Source organism: Gallus gallus, chromosome 18 (genome assembly GCF_016699485.2).
Source record: "Gallus gallus isolate bGalGal1 chromosome 18, bGalGal1.mat.broiler.GRCg7b, whole genome shotgun sequence".
In the NCBI taxonomy this organism is placed as follows: Eukaryota; Metazoa; Chordata; class Aves; order Galliformes; family Phasianidae; genus Gallus; species Gallus gallus.
In genome coordinates this window covers 11334074-11353090 of record NC_052549.1, presented here as the reverse complement: position 1 = coordinate 11353090, position 19017 = coordinate 11334074, and the positions used below count along the sequence as shown (strand labels likewise).

Here is a 19017-nt window from a genome sequence, read left to right as displayed (position 1 = left end):
CGCTGGGCTCTCGCGCAAGCGGGGCGGGGCCGGGCCGGGAGGCATCATGGCGGAGGCGGAAGGGGAGAGCTTGGAGTCGTGGCTGAGTGAGTAGCGCGGGCTCGAGCCCCTCTTCCCCCGCCCTCTCCCGCCCCATCCTCACCGCTCCTGGTGTTTCTGCTCGGACGCCGATCCCCACCTTTCCCTGCTTTCGCCTCTCCCCCCCGCCCGGGTCTGTCAGGCCGGTGCAGCTGAGGGGCAGAGCTGCGGAGGTTCCCACGTAAATTGTGTTCCTGCGTTGTACGGCCGTGTTTCCGAGCGGACAGGCCGTGCTCTGTGCCCGGCAGCACTGCGGGGGTGGGAGGAGTTGTGAATGTCCGTCGTGCCCATCGGAAGGCTGCGGGCTGCAGTATTTAAAAATCCGTTGTTAGGGAAGATGATTCGGTAACAGCGCAGCACTGTGCGAGTCCAGGCCCCGCGAGGGTCGGTCGGTCGGGTCGGGATTTGTTTTGCAGATGTTCCCCGCGCTGGGACTGGCGCTGCTGGACCCGGCGGGCGGAGCCGCAGTCCGGTCCGCGGCGGTCGGCCCTGTGTCGGTGCCGCCCTCCTGCCGGCAGCGTGAGCCGGGAGCTGTGCAGGCGGCAGAAGGGTCGGTGGTTGGACTCGGTGACCTTAGTGGTCTTTTCCGGTCTTAATGATTCCGTTTCCCCTAAATACTTAAGAATATAAAACCTATTGCTTTTTGAGCCGTGGTTCTGTTAAGATCAAATAATTCTTATTCCTTTTTGATTCGTTTATGTGAAATTTAAATCAATGCACGGTGTTATCATCGCTTACAGGAGTTACTGGCTACAGGATGTTTTCAGCTCTCAGTTCTTGTTTTAGCTCAATCCCTTCTGTCTCCTCATTGTTCCGCTCCTTCTCTGAGCTCCCACAGTTTGTCAGTCTCTCTTTTCAATTGTAGCCAGTGAGATGCGAAGAAACGCCCCCATCCCTTCCTTTTAATCTTCCCCTGAGCAGTACTGACTCACCAAATTCAGTGTGTGTATGAAAGTATCCATGGTAGGAAGGATATTTTAGATTGTGCAGCCTGCAAAGCTCCTTGGCTGCTTTTTGTTTTTAGTTGTGGAAGTTGAGAGGATAACATCCTGCTTGCATGATCAGTGAAGCTCTGTCACTGGAGAACATGCTGAGGAGCAGCATTACAAAACACTTCCTAGCTGCAAGCAGTGTTGCCTGCTTCTGTTGCAGTAACCCCTATTGCAGAGCTGTGCATGTTTTTCGAGACTTGAGCATTGCTCTCTTTTAAGATGAAACATTTATGCCTGGTCACTGCTATGGTGATTTGTGCTGGTGTGATTGCACAGCTCTTCCCACAGTGAGGAAGCATAGATCACTTGTAAATAAATTACCAGAGCAACCGTGCAGATGAGGAAGACAGGGTGCAGAGGCTGTGCATCTGAGTGCTCTCACTTGGCCTTCTGAGGTTATTTTTCTTGTAACTATCAATAAGATATACTGTGTGTAACATTAACCTTGAGGGGTGTGTGCACCAGCTGTGCCCTTTATAAAAAGGAAGGGCAAGAGCTGCTTGGCAGCACAGCAGCTTCCCAGTCACAGGAAGATGCCAAATTCAGTAACAGTGCTGTTCGGCCTTCCAGCTGCCCTGTCTTTCTCATCTGGTGGAGACACAGAGCCATGAAGTAACATCACCCTCATGTCCTAGTGCTGTGCTTCAGCCTGCGATTATCTTGCATCTTCATCTTCTGTCTCATTTCAGGCAGCTGAGGTGAGTGAAGGTGATCCTTCCTGTTCTCTTCCTGCCCACAGGCTCTTCCTTTGAACTTCTTTTAAATAAAAGAGAAGATTAGAAAATAGCATTGGTTGTGTGAGCACAGCTGGATCCTTTGACTTGAGCGCTGCCTGTTCTGCTCCTTCCAAAAGGAAACTTACTGTATCACATTCCTGTCAGGCTTAGGCAATATGCAGGTATATAATAGATGCAGATAGATAACACATTCCAATTTTTTTTTTTCTTTTTTAAATTTTCTTTTGTTTTCTTCTTCTTGTATTGCCATGGGCCAGTATTCTGCCGCATTTTCATGAGATACAGACAATCTGAATGGAGGACTCTGGTAGGCTCGGACAGAGTATTCCCCGTTCATGTGCTGAGCCTGAGCTGGGGAAGCACTTCGTAGGATGGCTTTTGTCTCAACTCTATAGAGAAATAAATGCAGGAAAATACAAGTGTTCTTTGCAGTCTGTAAATATGCTGTGGTTCTTTGCATTTTGAAGTTGTTCCTCTATGTAGAAAATAAGGGCCTCTGTTGCACATCTAATGATGCATCTGAATGTTGACCCATTAGTGTTTTGAGATTTAGCAGAACAAATGGGTGCTGCATGGCTCTGATGCTTAGGTCACGTATGAAGCAACTTTACGTATCCTAAGTGAAGTGTTGTATAAAAGCCATGGTAGAGATGGTGACAGAACAGGGTTGGGGCAGAAACTGTTTTTTCTTGGCTATTTCAAGAGAGATGCTAAGAGCATCAAGCTCTTCCTCTGGAGCCAGTCCTTTCGTGGAAGGGTTGAACTTCATTTACAAGGCAGTGCAGAGGAGCTTCTCACCTATGTTTTAAGTTTTCCCCATAAAAACAGAGGATTTTAGATTATTTCTTCATTAATGTGATGCAGCTTCATGTGGGGATGTGCTGAAAAGGGTAAGCAGGGAAAACTGGCTCACCTGGGATGCTCTCAGCACTGGTGAGGCCATACTGGTTAGGTGGGGAAATATTGGTGCTAGGTGGACGGTTGGACTGGATGATCTTAGAGGTCTTTCCAAACCTTGGTGATTATGAGTCTGTGTTAGTGTGGCTTGTACTGAGGTCAGTGAGCACCTCAGTAAAGCTATTTGCACACAGCGGTGTGCTGTTGGTGTGGGAACGCATTGATCCTCAGAGCCAGGGCAGAGCTGCTGGTCAGGAAGATTAACTTTTATGAACTAGAGGTACACATGGAGTTTTATGAGTGTTAGAAATCAGGAGCTGCTTTGTGTGGAACGCAGCCTCCTTTCACCAGTGCCTGTCTCCTGGGAATTTCCTGTCATTATGCACAAGAAATGAAAGGAATCTGAATCCAATGGAAGTGTGCAGAATAATCAAGGATTATTCCAAGAAATCTTTGGAGATGTTTAAACAACCTTGAAATTAGAGCTTGACAGGGAAACTTTGCTTACATTACCTCTCCTTAGCAGACCTCTTTCCTTATTTTGGGTTGCAAAACTGACAAAAAGACTTCATTTGCTTGTTTGTGCTCTTCCTGTATTTAATAAATAAATTCCTTTTCCTCCAGCCAAGAGCCATGCTTCTTTCATCTCAGCCTGCAGAGCTACTTTGGAACACAATGCTATTTGACTTGCATGAAAGTACTTAAGATTGTTGCAAGGGTGTGTTTTCATGATGCTTCCAGAGCACTCAGCAGCTGTGAGTGTAGTAAATAAGGTTTAAGTGTCACATATTTCAAACAATTGCCTGTATTTTATCCTGTGCTCTATACTATTTGGCCAAGTAATGCATTCTTTTCTGTATCTATTTGCATTGTATTCAAATTTTGAGAAGGGCTTCTTAAACACCAGCCATATTGTGTCTAGTAATCTCATATGGAAAATTAGATTAACGTGGGAATCTTGTCTGCTGTAAATTCATTTGTCTATCAGAGCCAAGTAAAACTCAGGGAGAAAATGCTTTCATAACAAAAAATGTGCTGATAGCCTCAGGTTTCTGCAGCCAATGCGATAGGAGGGATGCTCTTGTTTGAGGGAGGATCTGTCAGTAGCACATCACTAAGTGCAGCATCCAGGATTTAAATTCCCTATCGGGCACAGGCTGTGGTATTCATTACTTGCAAGAACAACTCAATGTATAATAATAAATTTCAATTCATTGTTCCCAGGAGAAATGCTGAGGCATCTGACAGATCACCTGATGCTCTAAAATAAATGACCGTGCTAAATGACTGATATTAACATTAACATCTGATCTGCCAGCTCTTACTGCTACAAAACTCCCAGGGAATACAAAAGCAATTTCCCATACAAAAAATCCAAGAGTTTAGCCTCTAACGAGTTTAATATTATAACCAAATAACATTTCAGGCAGAGGGAAGTTGTGTCAGCTCAAATACTTTCTTTTATATTCTCATTTACAATATGAAATTGTGTGTTTCGAAGTATTTCATGTTTGGCATCTGGTTTTGATTTTTTTTTTTTTTTTTTTTTTTTTAATCTGATTCTCCATGGTTATTTGGGTGCCTCAGCTTGGATATAGCCTCTCCCGTGAACAGATGTAACATATGTGAACTTTCTGTCTTCATTTTATAGTTGGTAACGGATGTCAAAGGTTTTTCTCTAGGAAGTGAAAAGAACGACCTTTTATACTGTTTCTGTTTGCTTGAGCTGTAACATCTTCTCTTTCCCTTGCCAAAGATAAAGCCACTAACCCATCTAATAGGCAAGAAGACTGGGAATACATCATTGGATTCTGTGACCAGATCAACAAAGAGCTTGAAGGGTAGGTGTCCTGAACCTCTTTACACTTAGTAATTAAACGTACGCAATTTAGAACATGTCATTTGATGATCAGACTTTCATATTGGCCTGAGATGTATATATGAGATATATATGTATATATGAGATATATATATATATAAGCAACAAAAGAAACAGAGTGCTGCGAAGTTTGCTTTTTCTTGTGTGAAGGGCAGCATGGTTTACACTGGGACTAGGAAAAGTGAATCCCAAATCTGCCTCTTGTCAGCCTCTGCAGCTGCAGGGTTCTCATCCCACCAAACCCATCCTGGTTTGCAGTCTGTAAAATGGGGTTATAACTCTTAGTGCTTCACGTCATTAAAATCTGTACAAGGCTTAACTGAGGAAACCTCCTGGGTCACAGCAGTCCTGTGAGCTAAGGAAGACATATTTTCTTCTGGAAGAAGAAAATTAATTCACTGAGTAATGACGTGATGTGATTTCCTGGGCTTGGGCACTGCACTGGGTGTTGTTTGGCCCATTCCAGGGAGGAAGCTGGAATTGCTTTCACACTACCAGCTCTACTTCCTTTTATACATGCGAACAACCAGGCTTACAGAGATGCCCTTAAGATTTTTTGTTAGCCTAAAAGTACTGAATGATGTTTATTTTAATCATATGAAAAACCTCTCGTTTAAACAGCAGTATTTGTGAAATCCTGAAAATCCCTTGCTGGGTTTGCCTGCTTTGTTTGTAATGAGCACCTGCCTTGTTTCAGGCCTCAGATAGCTGTGAGACTCCTGGCTCATAAGATCCAGTCGCCACAGGAGTGGGAGGCAGTCCAAGCCTTGACAGTAGGTAGTCCTTGCCACCTCTCTCCAATCCAGTTACATATCATTTAGCATCTTCCATGCAGAGTATAAGAGGAGCGTAGTGTGTATTAGTGGGGCTATCTGGGGCTAATTCTGGGGCTGAATTCCCTGCTTCTCCTCTGCTGGGAAGGCCAAACTGAAGCGTCCATATTAGTCAGTAATAACAGACAAATCTTAGTTAGTTTCAGTTTTTTTCCTTTGTTATTCTCAGGTGAGGCTTGTGTTTCTTGTTGTGAACCCTAATTTACTCATAAATACATTGCTGGGAGTGGGAGAGTTGCTGCATACCTTCTTGGTGTGTCACTTAATGATTGGGTGTTCATGCCTATAGCCCACTGACGGGGGTCCTTCAGCTCCCATATAAGCAGAACGCGTTTGTGGTGTTACTGTAGAGTTTTTGTGTTCACTTCAGCTCTTGTTTCTGTTACTTGAATGCAGGTGCTGGAAGCCTGTATGAAGAACTGTGGGAGAAGATTTCATAATGAAGTAGGAAAGTTTCGCTTTTTGAATGAATTAATAAAAGTTGTGTCTCCAAAGGTTAGTCCCTGAGCCTTGCTGCTGCATCTACTTATTGTCTGCTTTCATGAGCAGCAGGCAACCTCCAAAATGTTTCTCTCTGCCTCATTGCATTCATTACTGTATATTTGATGAGCATTTGTTTGCTAATCTTTTTTTTTGTGTGCTCATCTTTCTCAGTAAGCTTATTTACTTATTTACTATTAATGTATAACCCTTGTACTGTTATGAAAGCCCTTGTGTTACGTGAAGCGTTGAGCCATCAACTGTTTGGAAATTTTTCCTTGTTTTCTTTGTTTAATTTTATATTTCTGGGGGCGGGAAGGATCACCTCAACATCAGTGATGCAGGAGTTAGAGCATGAGATTTGACGTCAACATCAAAGTTGTAAGCTCACTTTACTGCCAATTTGTCATACAGAGTGTCAGGGCATTCCTTCAGTATCCACGATTGGTTTAAAGTGGCAAAAGGTAGATGAAGGCACCCCCAAGGCATAGTTAATACAGTGAAGTATTGCAAAATTCTTTCCCAATAAAGACAGTGGGGAAGGTGCAGTATCTGTATTGGAATAACTTTTAAATAGCAAAATTTTGAAACTAACAGAATATCTGTTCTTTCAGTTGCTGAAGATAATCACAAATACTTTGTTCACTGTTACTTCAGAAAAACTAGAGAAACATTTTTTCCTCTCAATATGATGTCTTTTGGCTATGCACTTCAGTGTGTATCACTGAACTCCCCCTGTTGTCTGGGTTTGGGCTTTCTTAAAAAGAAATTAAGAATGTGGAGAATTTCCATCTTTTTCTCACTCTTAGTACCTAGGAGATCGGGTCTCAGAGAAAGTGAAGACCAAAGTCATTGAATTGCTGTATAGCTGGACAGTGGCACTACCAGAAGAGTATAAAATCAAAGATGCCTACTACATGCTGAAGCGACAAGGTAGGAGGTCAGCTGCTCATTCATGCGTTCTTTCTAGCCTGTGCCTGTAAGCAGGAGTGGCACAAAACATAAAAACTTTTAATGATATGAGCAGACTGAGAGGACATGGAACAAGGGAAGAATTCCCTGAAACACTGAGAAAGCTATTCACTGACTTTGGGGACTGGATTGGCCTTTTATTTTTATTTAATTTTCACCTAGATTAGTGAAACACCTTGCAAATGCTTTTGTTTGAATTTGTAGGGGGTCTTCATGCCAGTCCTTCCACCCCTGTCCTGGAACTAGTCTTTAAATGATTTAAGGCCAGTTTGAAGAGAAATAAGATAATTCCTGTAGCTTTTTGTGTTCTTTTAACCATATCACTTTACAGTCGTGCCTTTAAACTGATAGAAATTTATTGTGTAGGCAAAGTGGAAAAAGCTTAATTGAGGAACATGTGGCTTCAAACAAATGACTAAATAGTTCTAGGGAAACTTCTGGGAGTAGAGCACAAATCTCGGTGTTTGGCAGTGGGACAGGCAGAAAGCTTGGCTCTTCCACCACTCATGGTTCTAATGGTTAGGAGTCTGCTCATCAGCCCAGCTTGCAATGCTGTCTGTGTTTCTGCTCAGCTCAGCTCAATTATAGAAAAAAATGTAGTGCCCTTGAGTCTGCACAAAGCTAGGTTGTCTGGGACTTTGCAAAGTGGCTCAACAGCTGACGTGAAAGAGGAAAAGACAAGTAGCAGAGAACTATTGATTATACAGGCCTAGAGCAGGATGGAGATGGTAAAACAATTGCTGGGGTTTTGGCCTTTATCAAAGAAAACGTTCGTTTTTTTTCTTGCTAGTGTGCTCACTGATTTTTGATGCTGTGTTGTGTGTTGGAATAGTGCGGTAGCATTGATGGACAGTGGCTGCTTGCTCACTTTGACAGCAGCACATGAATAAAAGGGTGCACTGCCTGGACTGACTGCACTGCAAATCCTTGTGGGTTCCCTCTCTGCTTTCAGGGATTGTAATGTTTGATCCTGTTATTCCTGTGGACAAAATCCTGATTCCTTCTCCACCAGCTCGTCCCAAAAACCCTGTGTTTGATGATGAGGAGAAATCCAAGGTATAGCAAAGACTTGTGTTGTAATCACGAACAAAAAATAATTACTTAATGCATGTTTAGAATAAGGAAGGAAAGTACATTAATTCAGCTTTTATTTTGGGGGAGGTGTTCTGTACTTTCAAAGAATTCATTGGTTTGAACACAACTGCTTTGTCCATCCAGGCTAAGACCTGTCATGGTTATGTAGTAATTAGCTATTAACGTGCCATCCTGCTGTAGTACTAGCAGGCAAAGTATGTTTCACAAGCGGCCAAAAGTCATGTAAAGGAGGAATGATTGTGTATTGTCAAGTCTCTTCAGAGGTGGCAGCGTGTAAGTCCTGTTTAGAAGCAAGAATGTAGCAACTTGTATAAAATAAAAACCCTTACATGACTCCTGGTGAAGTCACTGACTGTGAAAGCAGTGTGAACTGTATCTTTTTCCGTGAATTTTTCCCTTAATTTCTTCTTGCAACTTCCCATTGCCAGTCTTTGTTTCCCAGATATCCCCTTCTTGTCTTACAGCTTCTAGCCAAACTACTGAAAAGCAAAAACCCAGACGATTTACAAGAGGCTAACAAGCTTATTAAATCCATGGTAAAAGAGGTAAGAAAGTCCTGTAGGATTCAACCTAGTCAGCAGTGTTCTCTGCAAGTTTTAAAACGATTCAAAATTGTTGAATAGCTTTAGCATCATGTGAATGGCAGGTATTTGATTTCTCAGGTTCCAGAAACATTGTGTTAGTCCATTCCATAGATAACTGAATGAGACTGACTATTAGTGACATCCAACTTCCTATTGTTTTCTTAAAACCTCTAAGACAACTAATTTGCAGGTAGTCCAGGTGATTAGTGGCATAAAAGGGTAAACGCTTTGGTAATTTTGCCCCTAACTCACAGCTGGGAGGTGTTTGTAACACAGAAATGCCTGCAGTTGGTGCACCTGATGGGACAGGGCAAAAAGGTGCAAGAATTGAATGCTATGTTGAAATTTAACTTCTTTCTTGTCACTTTAGATGGCTTTTCACATGAGAATTTGGTGGAAACACCACTGTACCACTTCTGGTTGATGAGGACTGAGTCATCAGACTGAGTCATCTCTGGGCTTCATGGAAACACCTTCCTGTTTGCAGAGTTGTGATGCATCCACACAGGGCAGTCATTACAAACCTGGAGTCCAGGAAATGACTCACTGTGATTCTGCCCCTCCCCACCCCCCCGCCCTCCCACCCCCCCCACCCCCCCCCCCAAAAAGAAAAATATATATATATATAGCTTCTTGACTGAAGAGGATGTATAGATTACTGAAATGTTTCCATTCAAGCTTCGCCTGCCTCTGGGGCAGGGTAGGCTCTCCTAATCTTTCAGTTGTTTTGTTCTGATGCATTTCTTTTGTTTTGTTTGGGATTTTTTAGCTCAACCTTAAATAGGCATTACTTGATAGGATTTACAGATAACACCTACTGTTGTGGTACAGTGAACCCTTACAGGAAAGCTTGCTTTTCATGTCTTTTTTGCATCCTGAAGGATGAGGCTCGGATTCAAAAAGTGACAAAACGTATGCACACACTGGAGGAAGTAAATAACAATGTGAAACTGCTGAATGAGATGTTGGTTCATTATAGCAAAGAGGACTCATCAGAGGCTGATAGAGAGCTCATGAAGGTGGGTCTGAGCTGCTGCTTCCCAGAAATACTGCAGTCAGTCCTTTGTTCTTTTTCAGATATTGAATTTGTCAAAGAATTAAAAACAGTGCAATAAAATGGAGAGCAGTAACAAGGAACAAGAGCTCTTGTGGGAAATAGCTATGTAATAACCATGTTTTTAAAGACTTTTCGCCAAAATACTCAGTGCTTTGCAAGGACGGTGGATAATAGCTCTCTTGCACATGGTTGAAGTCAGGTATGACTGTTCTCCAAAAATTCACCATAGCAGAATCAAGAAGCTGCAATTTCTGATTCTTGTTCCTGCTATGGCATACTGATTGCTGATAATAACTGTCCCTCGCAGCACTGTGGATAGGTGGAACACTGCAGAAAATTTGTCTTTCCCTATAGCTAGCATTGCAAGATTGGGAGAACATCAAGAAGATGAAAATTAAAACAACTGGGATGTCCAGCACAGAGAGGCTGGTTTCTCTGTTCTGGGCTTTCCGGAGAATGCTTGGGAAGTCATTCTGTGCTGACTGGCATTGCTGACAGTGCCTCCTGGTTTTTGAGACCCTTTGTCATGATTTCTCTTCTCAGGAGCTCTGTGAAAGGTGTGAAACCAAAAGACGGACATTATTCAAACTAGCCAGTGAGACGGAGGACAATGACAGCAGCTTGGGTAAAATAAGCTACACTTCTCCTTTTTAACTGCTGTTGTGACCTATGACTGTTCAAGAGTTGAGCAACGGAATGGCTGCTGTAAAGCTGCCTCTTCACTGTAGATGAGCTTTGCTTTGAGCAAGCAGATAAAGAGACAAGGACCTTGTCTCTTTATGTTTATCATTGAAATTCAGACAAGGGCTTGACAGTATTAGAGGGAGGTGGGGAAAGGACAGTAATATGGGATGGCTGCTGTCTTGGAAGGGGAAGAGAGTTACATGGGGAACGAAACCTTGGAGTCATTTTTACTGTTACTGTGTGTGTAATGTGTATGGACCTAGAAAGGTCAGGGTCTTGCTTAGAGAAGCATGGTATAGAACAGACAGTAACAGAATTTGTGGCTAAATAATTGTGTTTTTTCTTGCTAATTATTTAACTGATAACTGAGTATTCTCAGCTCTAGCAAGAGCAAAGTGACTAAAGTCTTGAAGGTTGTGTTTATCTGTCATTCATGTAGGAGATATTCTGCAGGCCAGTGACAACTTATCCCGTGTGATAAATTCCTATAAAAAAACAGTAGAGGGGCAAGTGATCAATGGTGAAGTGGATCTCCGAGTGATCTCAGGAGTGGAAGGTGAGTTCCCGGGAAGCCAACTATTCAATTTCAAATCCTAAAATTTTAAGTATTTTAGGCTGGATTTGCTATTAATTCTGGTAAAGCGTGCTTGATCATTCTTCAGGCCAACAGTTTCTGAACAAGAGAGGGAACAAGACAGCTCAGAAGTGATGGGTAAACAGTTCTGGATGTGAACAATGGTGCTGCATTCTCCATTGCTTGCAACCAAAGCCTTTGATAACATCAGTAGCAAACCTTTATCTGAATAGTTTGTGTGCCTGGAAGCTCTCATACATTTTGTCTCCACATTTGTCCCATCTCTTAATGTGGCAATATAAGAACACCACAACTTTATGTAGAAGACGAGCAGAAGAGTGAGGACCAGGCCGGGGGTCCTGTCCTGTATTTGCCAGCAGTACCTTTTATGAATTTAGGCCATTTGCCCACTTTACATTTCAATTTCACCTTTGAAATCCCTGGATGCATTGCTAGTGGTTGGGAGTCACTTCAGCCTTTCTGTGAAGAGCAGTAAAGGAAATGCGTGCTGCTGTCTGATAGCATCTTCCTGAGACAAGACTGCTCCAAAACATGGAGGGAATTCTAGATCCAGACAGTATATATTACCCTCGACTCTGTCTTTCTGGTGGCCTTGATTTGTTGTAATTCTGTAGGATCTCCCAAAGTCTTCTGTGAGCTCATAAGATTTTGAGAGGATTATGAATGATGCTACAAGAAATGCTGGGGAAAGAGCAGTGACTGGAGCAGGCAGGTGTTGCTTTTCAGATGGAAATTTCCTAAGCATTTGGGTTGGTTTAAGTAAACAGCTAGGTGGACATGATGTGGGCTTTCTCCTTTGTACGAGCCATAAATCACGATTAAGTGCATATCCACGTAACCTAAACCATCTCTCTGATCATGTCTTCTGTACGATGTTCTTGCCTTGAGCCTTTACCTTCCCTCCTAGTTGTGCTTATCTCCTGTTTGCTACAGGGAGTAACTCCACAAGTAACCTCAACACCCTCATTGACCTTGCTGGACTGGATGTCACCAGCACCCCAACACCTCCAGTGCCACCCACCACCCTGACGCCAGCCCCTGCAGCAGCCCCAGTCCCAGCAGAAATCCCCATTCTCCCACCTCCTCCACAGACATTTTCACAGTTGCGGAGCACTGCATTGAGCCAAGTGGAAGCCACACCCACTCAGCAGAGCAGCACAGCTAATTCTCTTTCCTTGCTGGATGAGGAGCTTCTGTGTTTAGGTAAGACGCCAAAGAGCCTAGAAAAGGGCTACTCAATCCCTGCCTGACAGAGTCAACTTCTTTCCTTCATTGTGAGTCCGAGGGTTGGCTGAAGAGAGCATGAAATGCCTTATATTTTGACCACACCAGATTTCTTTTGCTCTTGGTTCATCCAGTAGGTTAGTTAGTGAGCCCTAGGTCTCACTTCTGGTGGAGTTTGAAAAGAAGGATTGAGAGAATTTTGGTGATTCAGGTGGTGCAGATGGGAACAATAATTTGTGCCATTCCCAAAATATTTATATTGGGAGATATTTCCTTGCTGTGGTTCTGGTCAGTCTTGTATGTTTTCAGGTCTATTATTTCTTAAGGAGTCCAGAGGATTTCTGAGACACTCATGTTATTCCTGAGTATAAGAACTGGTCTGTGAGTTAGTATTTAATTCTGATGTTCCCAGAGTAGGCTTCAAATGAAAATACACTGAGTGTAATTGCAGACTGATCTCTGTGGATGCTTGGACATGCAGACTGCAGTTTGGTACTGATTTCACTGCTGACTTTGGCTCTATTAAAGAGAAAGGTGCCTTAGGGGGATTGTTTGAAGGAGCCTGCAGAATGCCTGCATGTGAAGCTACAGGAGATGCTGTAAATCAGGCTGGATTAGAAGAGCTGCATGCAGGGGATTGGCTACTGGTTCTGTTGGTCTCTTGTCATGAGTGTAGACTTGCAATCCACTTTGGTCTTCCATTAGGTTTTTGGGCTGTGGCATAGCTGAATCAAGTAGTTTGGCACAGAAAAAATTGCCGTGGTATGCAGCCTAACTCATTTTCTACTCATTACCTACTTGTTATTTTTCCTTTCAGGATTGAATGACCCAGCCCCTGCAGCAGGGAAGGAGGCATCAGAAAACAGCCAGTGGAGTGTGTTCGAGGTAGCAAGGAGAGAATTTCTCAGGGGAAGAAAGGGAGGGCTTGCTATTGTGGGAGGTCTCATGACACATTTTGTCACCTTAGAGAAACATCACTTGCAAGCAGAGAGGTTACTGTTACTGAGGGGAAGTCTGGCTTAACCCCAAGATCTGGGATAGCTGTGTCTGAACGGAGTAGATTTCCCTGAACCTGGCTTTCTTAGTTTCCAGTCTGTCCCCCATGATGTTAGCACTTCCTTTGCTTAAATTACAGATCAGATGTAGTCCTGACATAGGCCACAGACTTTGCTGCTTGCCACCCACCACCTGTTTTTGCGGTAACTCTCTCTCCCTCTGTAACAATGCCACCTCTACAATAGGGGTTAGCAGGGAGTTAGAGCATGTACTTGTGCTCTCTTGCAGAATGAGCAGCTGGACCTGGATTTCTTCAGTCCAAAGACGGTGACTGTTGCTTGCAACCCTGCAGGGAACCCTCTTTTCCATCACACATCACAGACCACATGTGGAACATCAGTGACACTGCCTTCTGCTTTCACAGCCTCTCAGACTGCTCCCAACATGCCTGCACCAAACTCCATACCGTTTATGTTCTCTGCTGGGCTGGCTGCCCCTGTGGGGCCTTCCAAGACAATTCCAGCTGCTCCTGGGTACTTAACCTCATCTGTGGGGAGTAGTATGCCTCATAAGATGGATGCACTGGGACAAGTACTTGAAGAAGCCAAAGGGTAACTAAAAGTTCTGGATTTCCCTTTGTCTCAGCATTTAGGAAACCAAGCTTGCTGTAGTGTCAGGTTCAGAGACAGACATTCAACTTCAGTTTGGTAGAAATGTATGATTGGGATTTTTACAAACTAGTATGATGGTCTCAGCTTGAGCAGAGAAAGGCAGAAACTACCAGATAGAGCACAACAGCTGTGTTATTGCCAGATTTTAAGTGTGCAGTGTGAAGTTAAACTGGCTGCTATGATACAAAGGCCTTTGGCCATGTTAGGCTAGCCCTTCTTTGCCAAGGTGGGACTCTTGATTTTGTACTGAATTAGAAAGAATTATGCATAATCCTATCAACACCATTTTTCTTGTAGCTCTGGTTCTTACATTAGACCTTAACGGCTCCAGGCTGCTGCTTTGTCCTTGCGATTTGCTCTTATCTCTGGGTTTGTGCTAAAATGCCTGCTTCACTTTCAGCTTAATTTTTCCATGATTTTTCTGTCTTCCAGGGCTGCCACCCAAGGCATGGCAACACCCTCAGTGTTACCTGGGGTTACTTTGCCAGTCCTTGTCACATCTTCTCCGTTAATGGTACCTGCAGGGCTGCCAGTCACTGCCCCAGGAACACCCCCAGTTCCTTTCCCAAACAGCTGCACTGCTGTCTCAGGGAGCTCTCTCTTCCATCCAGCATCATTCCAGCAGCAAGGCAGTCCTATGAAAGCACCTGAAATTTCTTTGGCCAACGTCCACGTTCCCTTGGAATCTATTAAACCTAGTAAGTACCTTCAGATTTTTCACCATTCTGTGAACATTTTTTAAAAGCAAAGCTTCCTGACTGAGTTTATAAAGTGGAGAACAGGGGTGAGACACCCTAGCCTGATTGATAGTACTGCTGGAGATTGTTTTCTGCAGCATAAAGTGTTCCTCTCCCCTTCTTGCTCTGTGGCAGGCAGTGCCCTCCCGGTGACAGCCTATGACAAGAATGGCTTTCGCATCCTGTTGCACTTTGCCAAGGAGTGCCCACCAGGAAGGTCAGACGTGCTGGTTGTGGTAGTCTCAATGCTGAACACAGCACCCCTTCCTGTGAAGAACATTGTGCTGCAGGCTGCTGTACCTAAGGTAGGGGTGCACAGTTCTGACCCACAGCAGTGTGAATCTGCATGTTCAGGGAGGTCTGGGTATGAACTCGGGGACTTAGATTGCAACACACTGGTTCTACCTTTCTGTAGTCTGTGCTCTGCCTATTTCCAAAACATAAAAGTAGTTGTTAGAAGCATGTCTAGAACTGCAAGTAGTACATGTTTTGTTTTTCTTTCTGTCTAAAATCAATCCAACTGTGTTTGGTCATGTAAATAGCTCAGATAGCACATTGACAAGACTGTTATGTGTATAAACCCATCCTTAAGCTGTTTGGGAATCAGAATTTCATGAAGACTTCTTAAATTGAAGAATATGTTCCTTCCTGGTTGTTATTGCAGCTACGTAATTTTGGATGGCTGATTTGTGTTTTGAAAAGTGTGGCCCAAATGGCTGTAATCTGCCCACTGTCATCAAGTTGCTTGCATTAAAACCTATGCTATAAGAGCACTCAGGTAAGAAGGGCTGCAGTTGGAGTTCTGACCCCAGTGCTTTTACTCTGGACTGACTTGTTGGTCTGCCTGCTCCTACTGTGTTCTGCAAGTGGACCGGCTCTTGCCTCCTCCTTCTCACACACTGATTGATTCTTGTCACCTTGGATGTCTGCTGTTGTCTCTACAGCCTCTGCATACATCTTCTATTGTCCCCAAAGGTAGGAGATACTTCACTGTTTTCATTTGTTTGTTTGCAGTCCATGAAAGTGAAGTTGCAGCCACCCTCTGGCACAGAGCTGTCTCCATTCAATCCCATCCAGCCGCCTGCTGCCATCACCCAAATCATGCTTTTGGCAAATCCTACAAAGGTGAGGAGGATAGACTCTAACAGAGTGGGATTTATCTCGTCATTTTTTTCAGATTAATACAATGTAAGATGAATTCTTCAGGGAGTTTGGACGAAAACTATGAGCAAGCACAGCTCTTAATTCCTAGCTTGCCCTCCAGAAGCAATTACTGCAGCAGCAGATCAGTGGTGTTTCAATTCAGGGCTTGAGAGGGGCTATACACAATCTCTTCCCCAACAGACTTTTTTAGCAAGGAAGAGCGTGAGAAAACACTGTATGTTTTTTCCCATCAATGAAGCAACAGTCTTATAGGGCTTAGCTTTAAAGGAGAACAATCAGAGCTGCTTCAGGAGCTTGTCTTAAATCGCTGGTGCACTGGATGTGCCCTGCTGTAATGACGCTTAGTGTGATGTGAAATTAATTGGTTCTCTAGAAAGAGTTCTGCTGTGTTGAGGCTCTATACAGCCTGACAGACTTGAAAACAGTGAAACAGTTTTCAAGTGAAAACAGAAACAGTGTGATGTCGAGACCTATTCCTTCCCTTTGGAATGTTATGGGATGCGCCTGTGACCAGTGAAGCAGTGTGGTTAATACTTTCCTTTCTGCTCATCATGCTAGGAGCATGTGAATAGCTGTGGAAACCCTTCCTGCAATTAGTCATTTAGGTAGCCTGATGCGTAAACCTCAAAGCTGTATGCTAAAGTGGTTGAGAATTACAGCAAAAGTGGCCTTAAGGTATCAGCTGAAATTTATGATATTTAAAGGGGTGTTTGCAGATTGCTGAAACTCTCTTTTTGAAGCATATGGAGATCCCCTATTGAAGGATGGGTTCCATCTGCTGCCTACTGGGAATATTGCAGAGCACTACCTGCTTTGTCTTCCTGCATGTGATGCATAATTCAGTTTTGAAGATGTTGATCTATTCCAGCATCATTCTTCAGGCTCTTTGGAAAGCAGCTGAGCAGTGGGTACTAGCTACATGTATAGCAAACTATTACTGCAGATCACTCATGCTTTTCTCCTGCTGTTTCATGCTAAGCAATAAAGCTTTTATATTTTCAAATCTAAGGTAAATAACCCAGACTACCTTGACCCACTTCCCTCTGCAGCATGCAACAGTGTTGTGATTTCTGTGAGCTGTGATGGTGAAATTTTTTGTTCCAGAACAGCTGGGGCTGTTCTCATATGTTGCTCTTGGGTTTTGTCTTTCCTGCAGGAGAAAGTGAGGCTGAGATACAGACTGACCTTCATGCTGGGAGACCAGCTTGCCACAGAGGTTGGTGAAGTGGATCAGTTCCCTCCAGTAGAGCTGTGGGGGAATCTATGACCTTGGAACTCTGTCAGAGACTCTGTGACAGGACCAGGAAAGGATCCCACAGGACTGAAATGAATGTGATGGGGGAGGGACACATGCTATCCACTGGTGATGTTCAGCTTTGTTTACATGTCCTGCCCACTCTGCTTGTAGCTTTAGTCCAGAATGTTTTACCCCACATTGAAGGGGTCTTGGGACATCTATGCCAAGTATGAACTGAAGACAACTGGTAACACGTAGTGCTGGCTGCTTTTATCTTGGCCTCCGGGTGAATCAGGTTCTATCTTCCACTCTATTAAACTTGAAGTTACTGTATTTTGATGGGAGACCTGTCAACAGGAGATTTAAGTTAGTGTGTTCCTGTACTGCTGTCCAGAGTTACCTATATGCTGGTAATGACGCTACCCCAAGCTTCCTCAGTGCAGAGCCCTTGTACGTGTCCTCCCTTGGGCTTTTACCTCCTCAGTGCCAGACTGGACCTGCTAAGCATGTTAAGCAATAATGCTGGCTCCATGAGGGAATGCTTTTTTTTCCTCTTTTTTTTTTAAAAAAAAAAGCTGACATGGCACTTAGCTCCCTTATCTCCCTCCATCTGCTTCATTCCCAGTGATCAGTGTAAGCAGACTCCAGCTCTTGTGTTGTGTGACAGTGCTGTATCTTCAGTTAATATATTTATTTGATCCTCTGGGCTGCCTCCCTATTGTATCCATTTGGGGCAGCTGGGGATGCTTTGTATGCAAGTAGCTAACGTGGTTATTTTTCTGCCTTCATCACATTCCATAGTCTGGGGAAAAGAGAAGTGTGGTGAGGAGGTAAAACCAAGCAGTGGGGCTAGAAAGTTGCTTTCAATGTTGGTGGAGGGCAGCACCTGGCATGCAGAAGTGTCTTTACAGCCGCTAACCCAGGGAGGGGGAGAGTGCCTCTCAGGTCCCCTCCTGCAGGCAGTGTTATGTGGTTCAGTACTGAGATGCGTGTGCCCTGTTTTAATAGTTCTCTGTATTAAGTGGCTAAGTGCAATCATCCCCAGAAGAGGGAGAGTGGTTTTACTGGACATCAGTATTCAGTGCTAGCAGGTGGCAGAGGAATTGACTAGAAATTAAGTTTAAATGACTGAAAGTTGATTACAGAAGTCCCTTCCTTCTCTCAATGTACAATCTCAAGCAGTGCCTCAAATAGCTTTGAGACATTGTTTTAATGTTTGTTTTTAACATCCATTGACAAAAGCAGGGGTGCTTTGTGGACAAAGTGCTGCTGGAATTAATACAGGCTGTAAAATCATAACTCAAATACAGCTTGGAGTTAGGCATGTCATCTTTTCCGTGATAAGAAATAAATACTAGAGGTGAAAAACTCTGGATTTAAAGGCCTGAAGGATCGGAGATATCAGGTAATTGTGGAAACCCGGAGGGGGAGGAATTGAAGCTTTGGCCAAGAACTGGCTGTATGCTCCTGCTCTCAAGCTCCTGAGGACTGCAACCTTGTCAGCTCCCTGACATAGTGGGCAGGCAAGAGGGAGCTGCATCTTTTAGATTCTTCCAGAAAGTAGCAATTTTAAACTGATGGACTATGATGGAGGACAAGGAAAGAATTCTTTCTGCCTCAGAAATGTTCTTGCCACTTTAGGCTCAGTAGGCATAGGGATAGTATTTAGGTCACTTAAGTCTGCCCAGGTGCTGTAAGCATATCCTGAAGAAGCAGATTTCACTGCTTTAGATGCCTAATTGTGAATCTCACTGTGACTTAGAGGAAGTCAGTAGAGCACAAGTGCTTTCTGCAGAACGGCATTGTTCTCACTGTTACTGGCAGTGCACTGCATGTGCTGTACGGCCAAATGGAAAGATGCCATAGTTTTGCTGTGTGGAAATGCATTATTATAAGCTTTGGAAATTAAGCTCTGAATGAGTGTTCCTTGTCAGCAGATTGAAGTTCCTACTTCATACCGAACAGCCATTACTGTAAATACATCTCAAATTCATTTGTTTTGCTGCATGTTAAATAAATTGGTTTCCCTACTTTGTTCTGGGGATAGCCCTTACTGATGGTTGGTCGTGGAGTGTAATGCTGGTTATGGAAACACTAAGGCTCAA

At 43.7% G+C, this 19017-nt stretch overlaps 1 protein-coding gene across 6 annotated transcripts; it reads left to right on the top strand.

Moving 5' to 3' along the window:
- Window positions 1-25: 25 nt before the first annotated feature.
- GGA3 (golgi associated, gamma adaptin ear containing, ARF binding protein 3) lies at window positions 26-18965 on the top strand. Of its 6 annotated transcripts, none has more exons than XM_015295403.4 (18): window positions 26-86; window positions 1641-1768; window positions 4461-4545; window positions 5281-5356; window positions 5813-5911; window positions 6706-6829; window positions 7821-7924; window positions 8428-8508; window positions 9429-9566; window positions 10148-10229; window positions 10728-10844; window positions 11817-12086; window positions 12925-12992; window positions 13392-13714; window positions 14207-14472; window positions 14647-14816; window positions 15526-15636; window positions 16832-18965. In XM_015295403.4, the coding sequence occupies exons 5-18, from the start codon at window positions 5828-5830 to the stop codon at window positions 16940-16942; spliced, it is 2049 nt and encodes a 682-aa protein (XP_015150889.1). In that variant the 5' UTR covers window positions 26-86; window positions 1641-1768; window positions 4461-4545; window positions 5281-5356; window positions 5813-5827; the 3' UTR covers window positions 16943-18965. The 6 variants fall into 6 exon arrangements, with proteins under 6 accessions (XP_015150889.1, XP_024997381.1, NP_001026279.2 ...); XM_025141613.3 differs by having other exon boundaries at window positions 5281-5360; NM_001031108.2 differs by lacking the exon at window positions 1641-1768.
- The last annotated feature ends 52 nt before the right edge of the window (window positions 18966-19017 follow it).

Bases quoted from the DNA above. Each gene is read 5' to 3' on its own strand.
- GGA3 (XM_040649523.2), top strand. From the start codon at position 3,396: ATGAAAGTACTTAAGATTGTTGCAAGGGTGTGTTTTCATGATGCTTCC. The intron at 6,830-7,820 runs GTAGGAGGTCAG...CTCTGCTTTCAG, and splicing joins CTACATGCTGAAGCGACAAG to GGATTGTAATGTTTGATCCT. The intron at 13,715-14,206 runs GTAACTAAAAGT...TCTGTCTTCCAG, and splicing joins GTACTTGAAGAAGCCAAAGG to GGCTGCCACCCAAGGCATGG.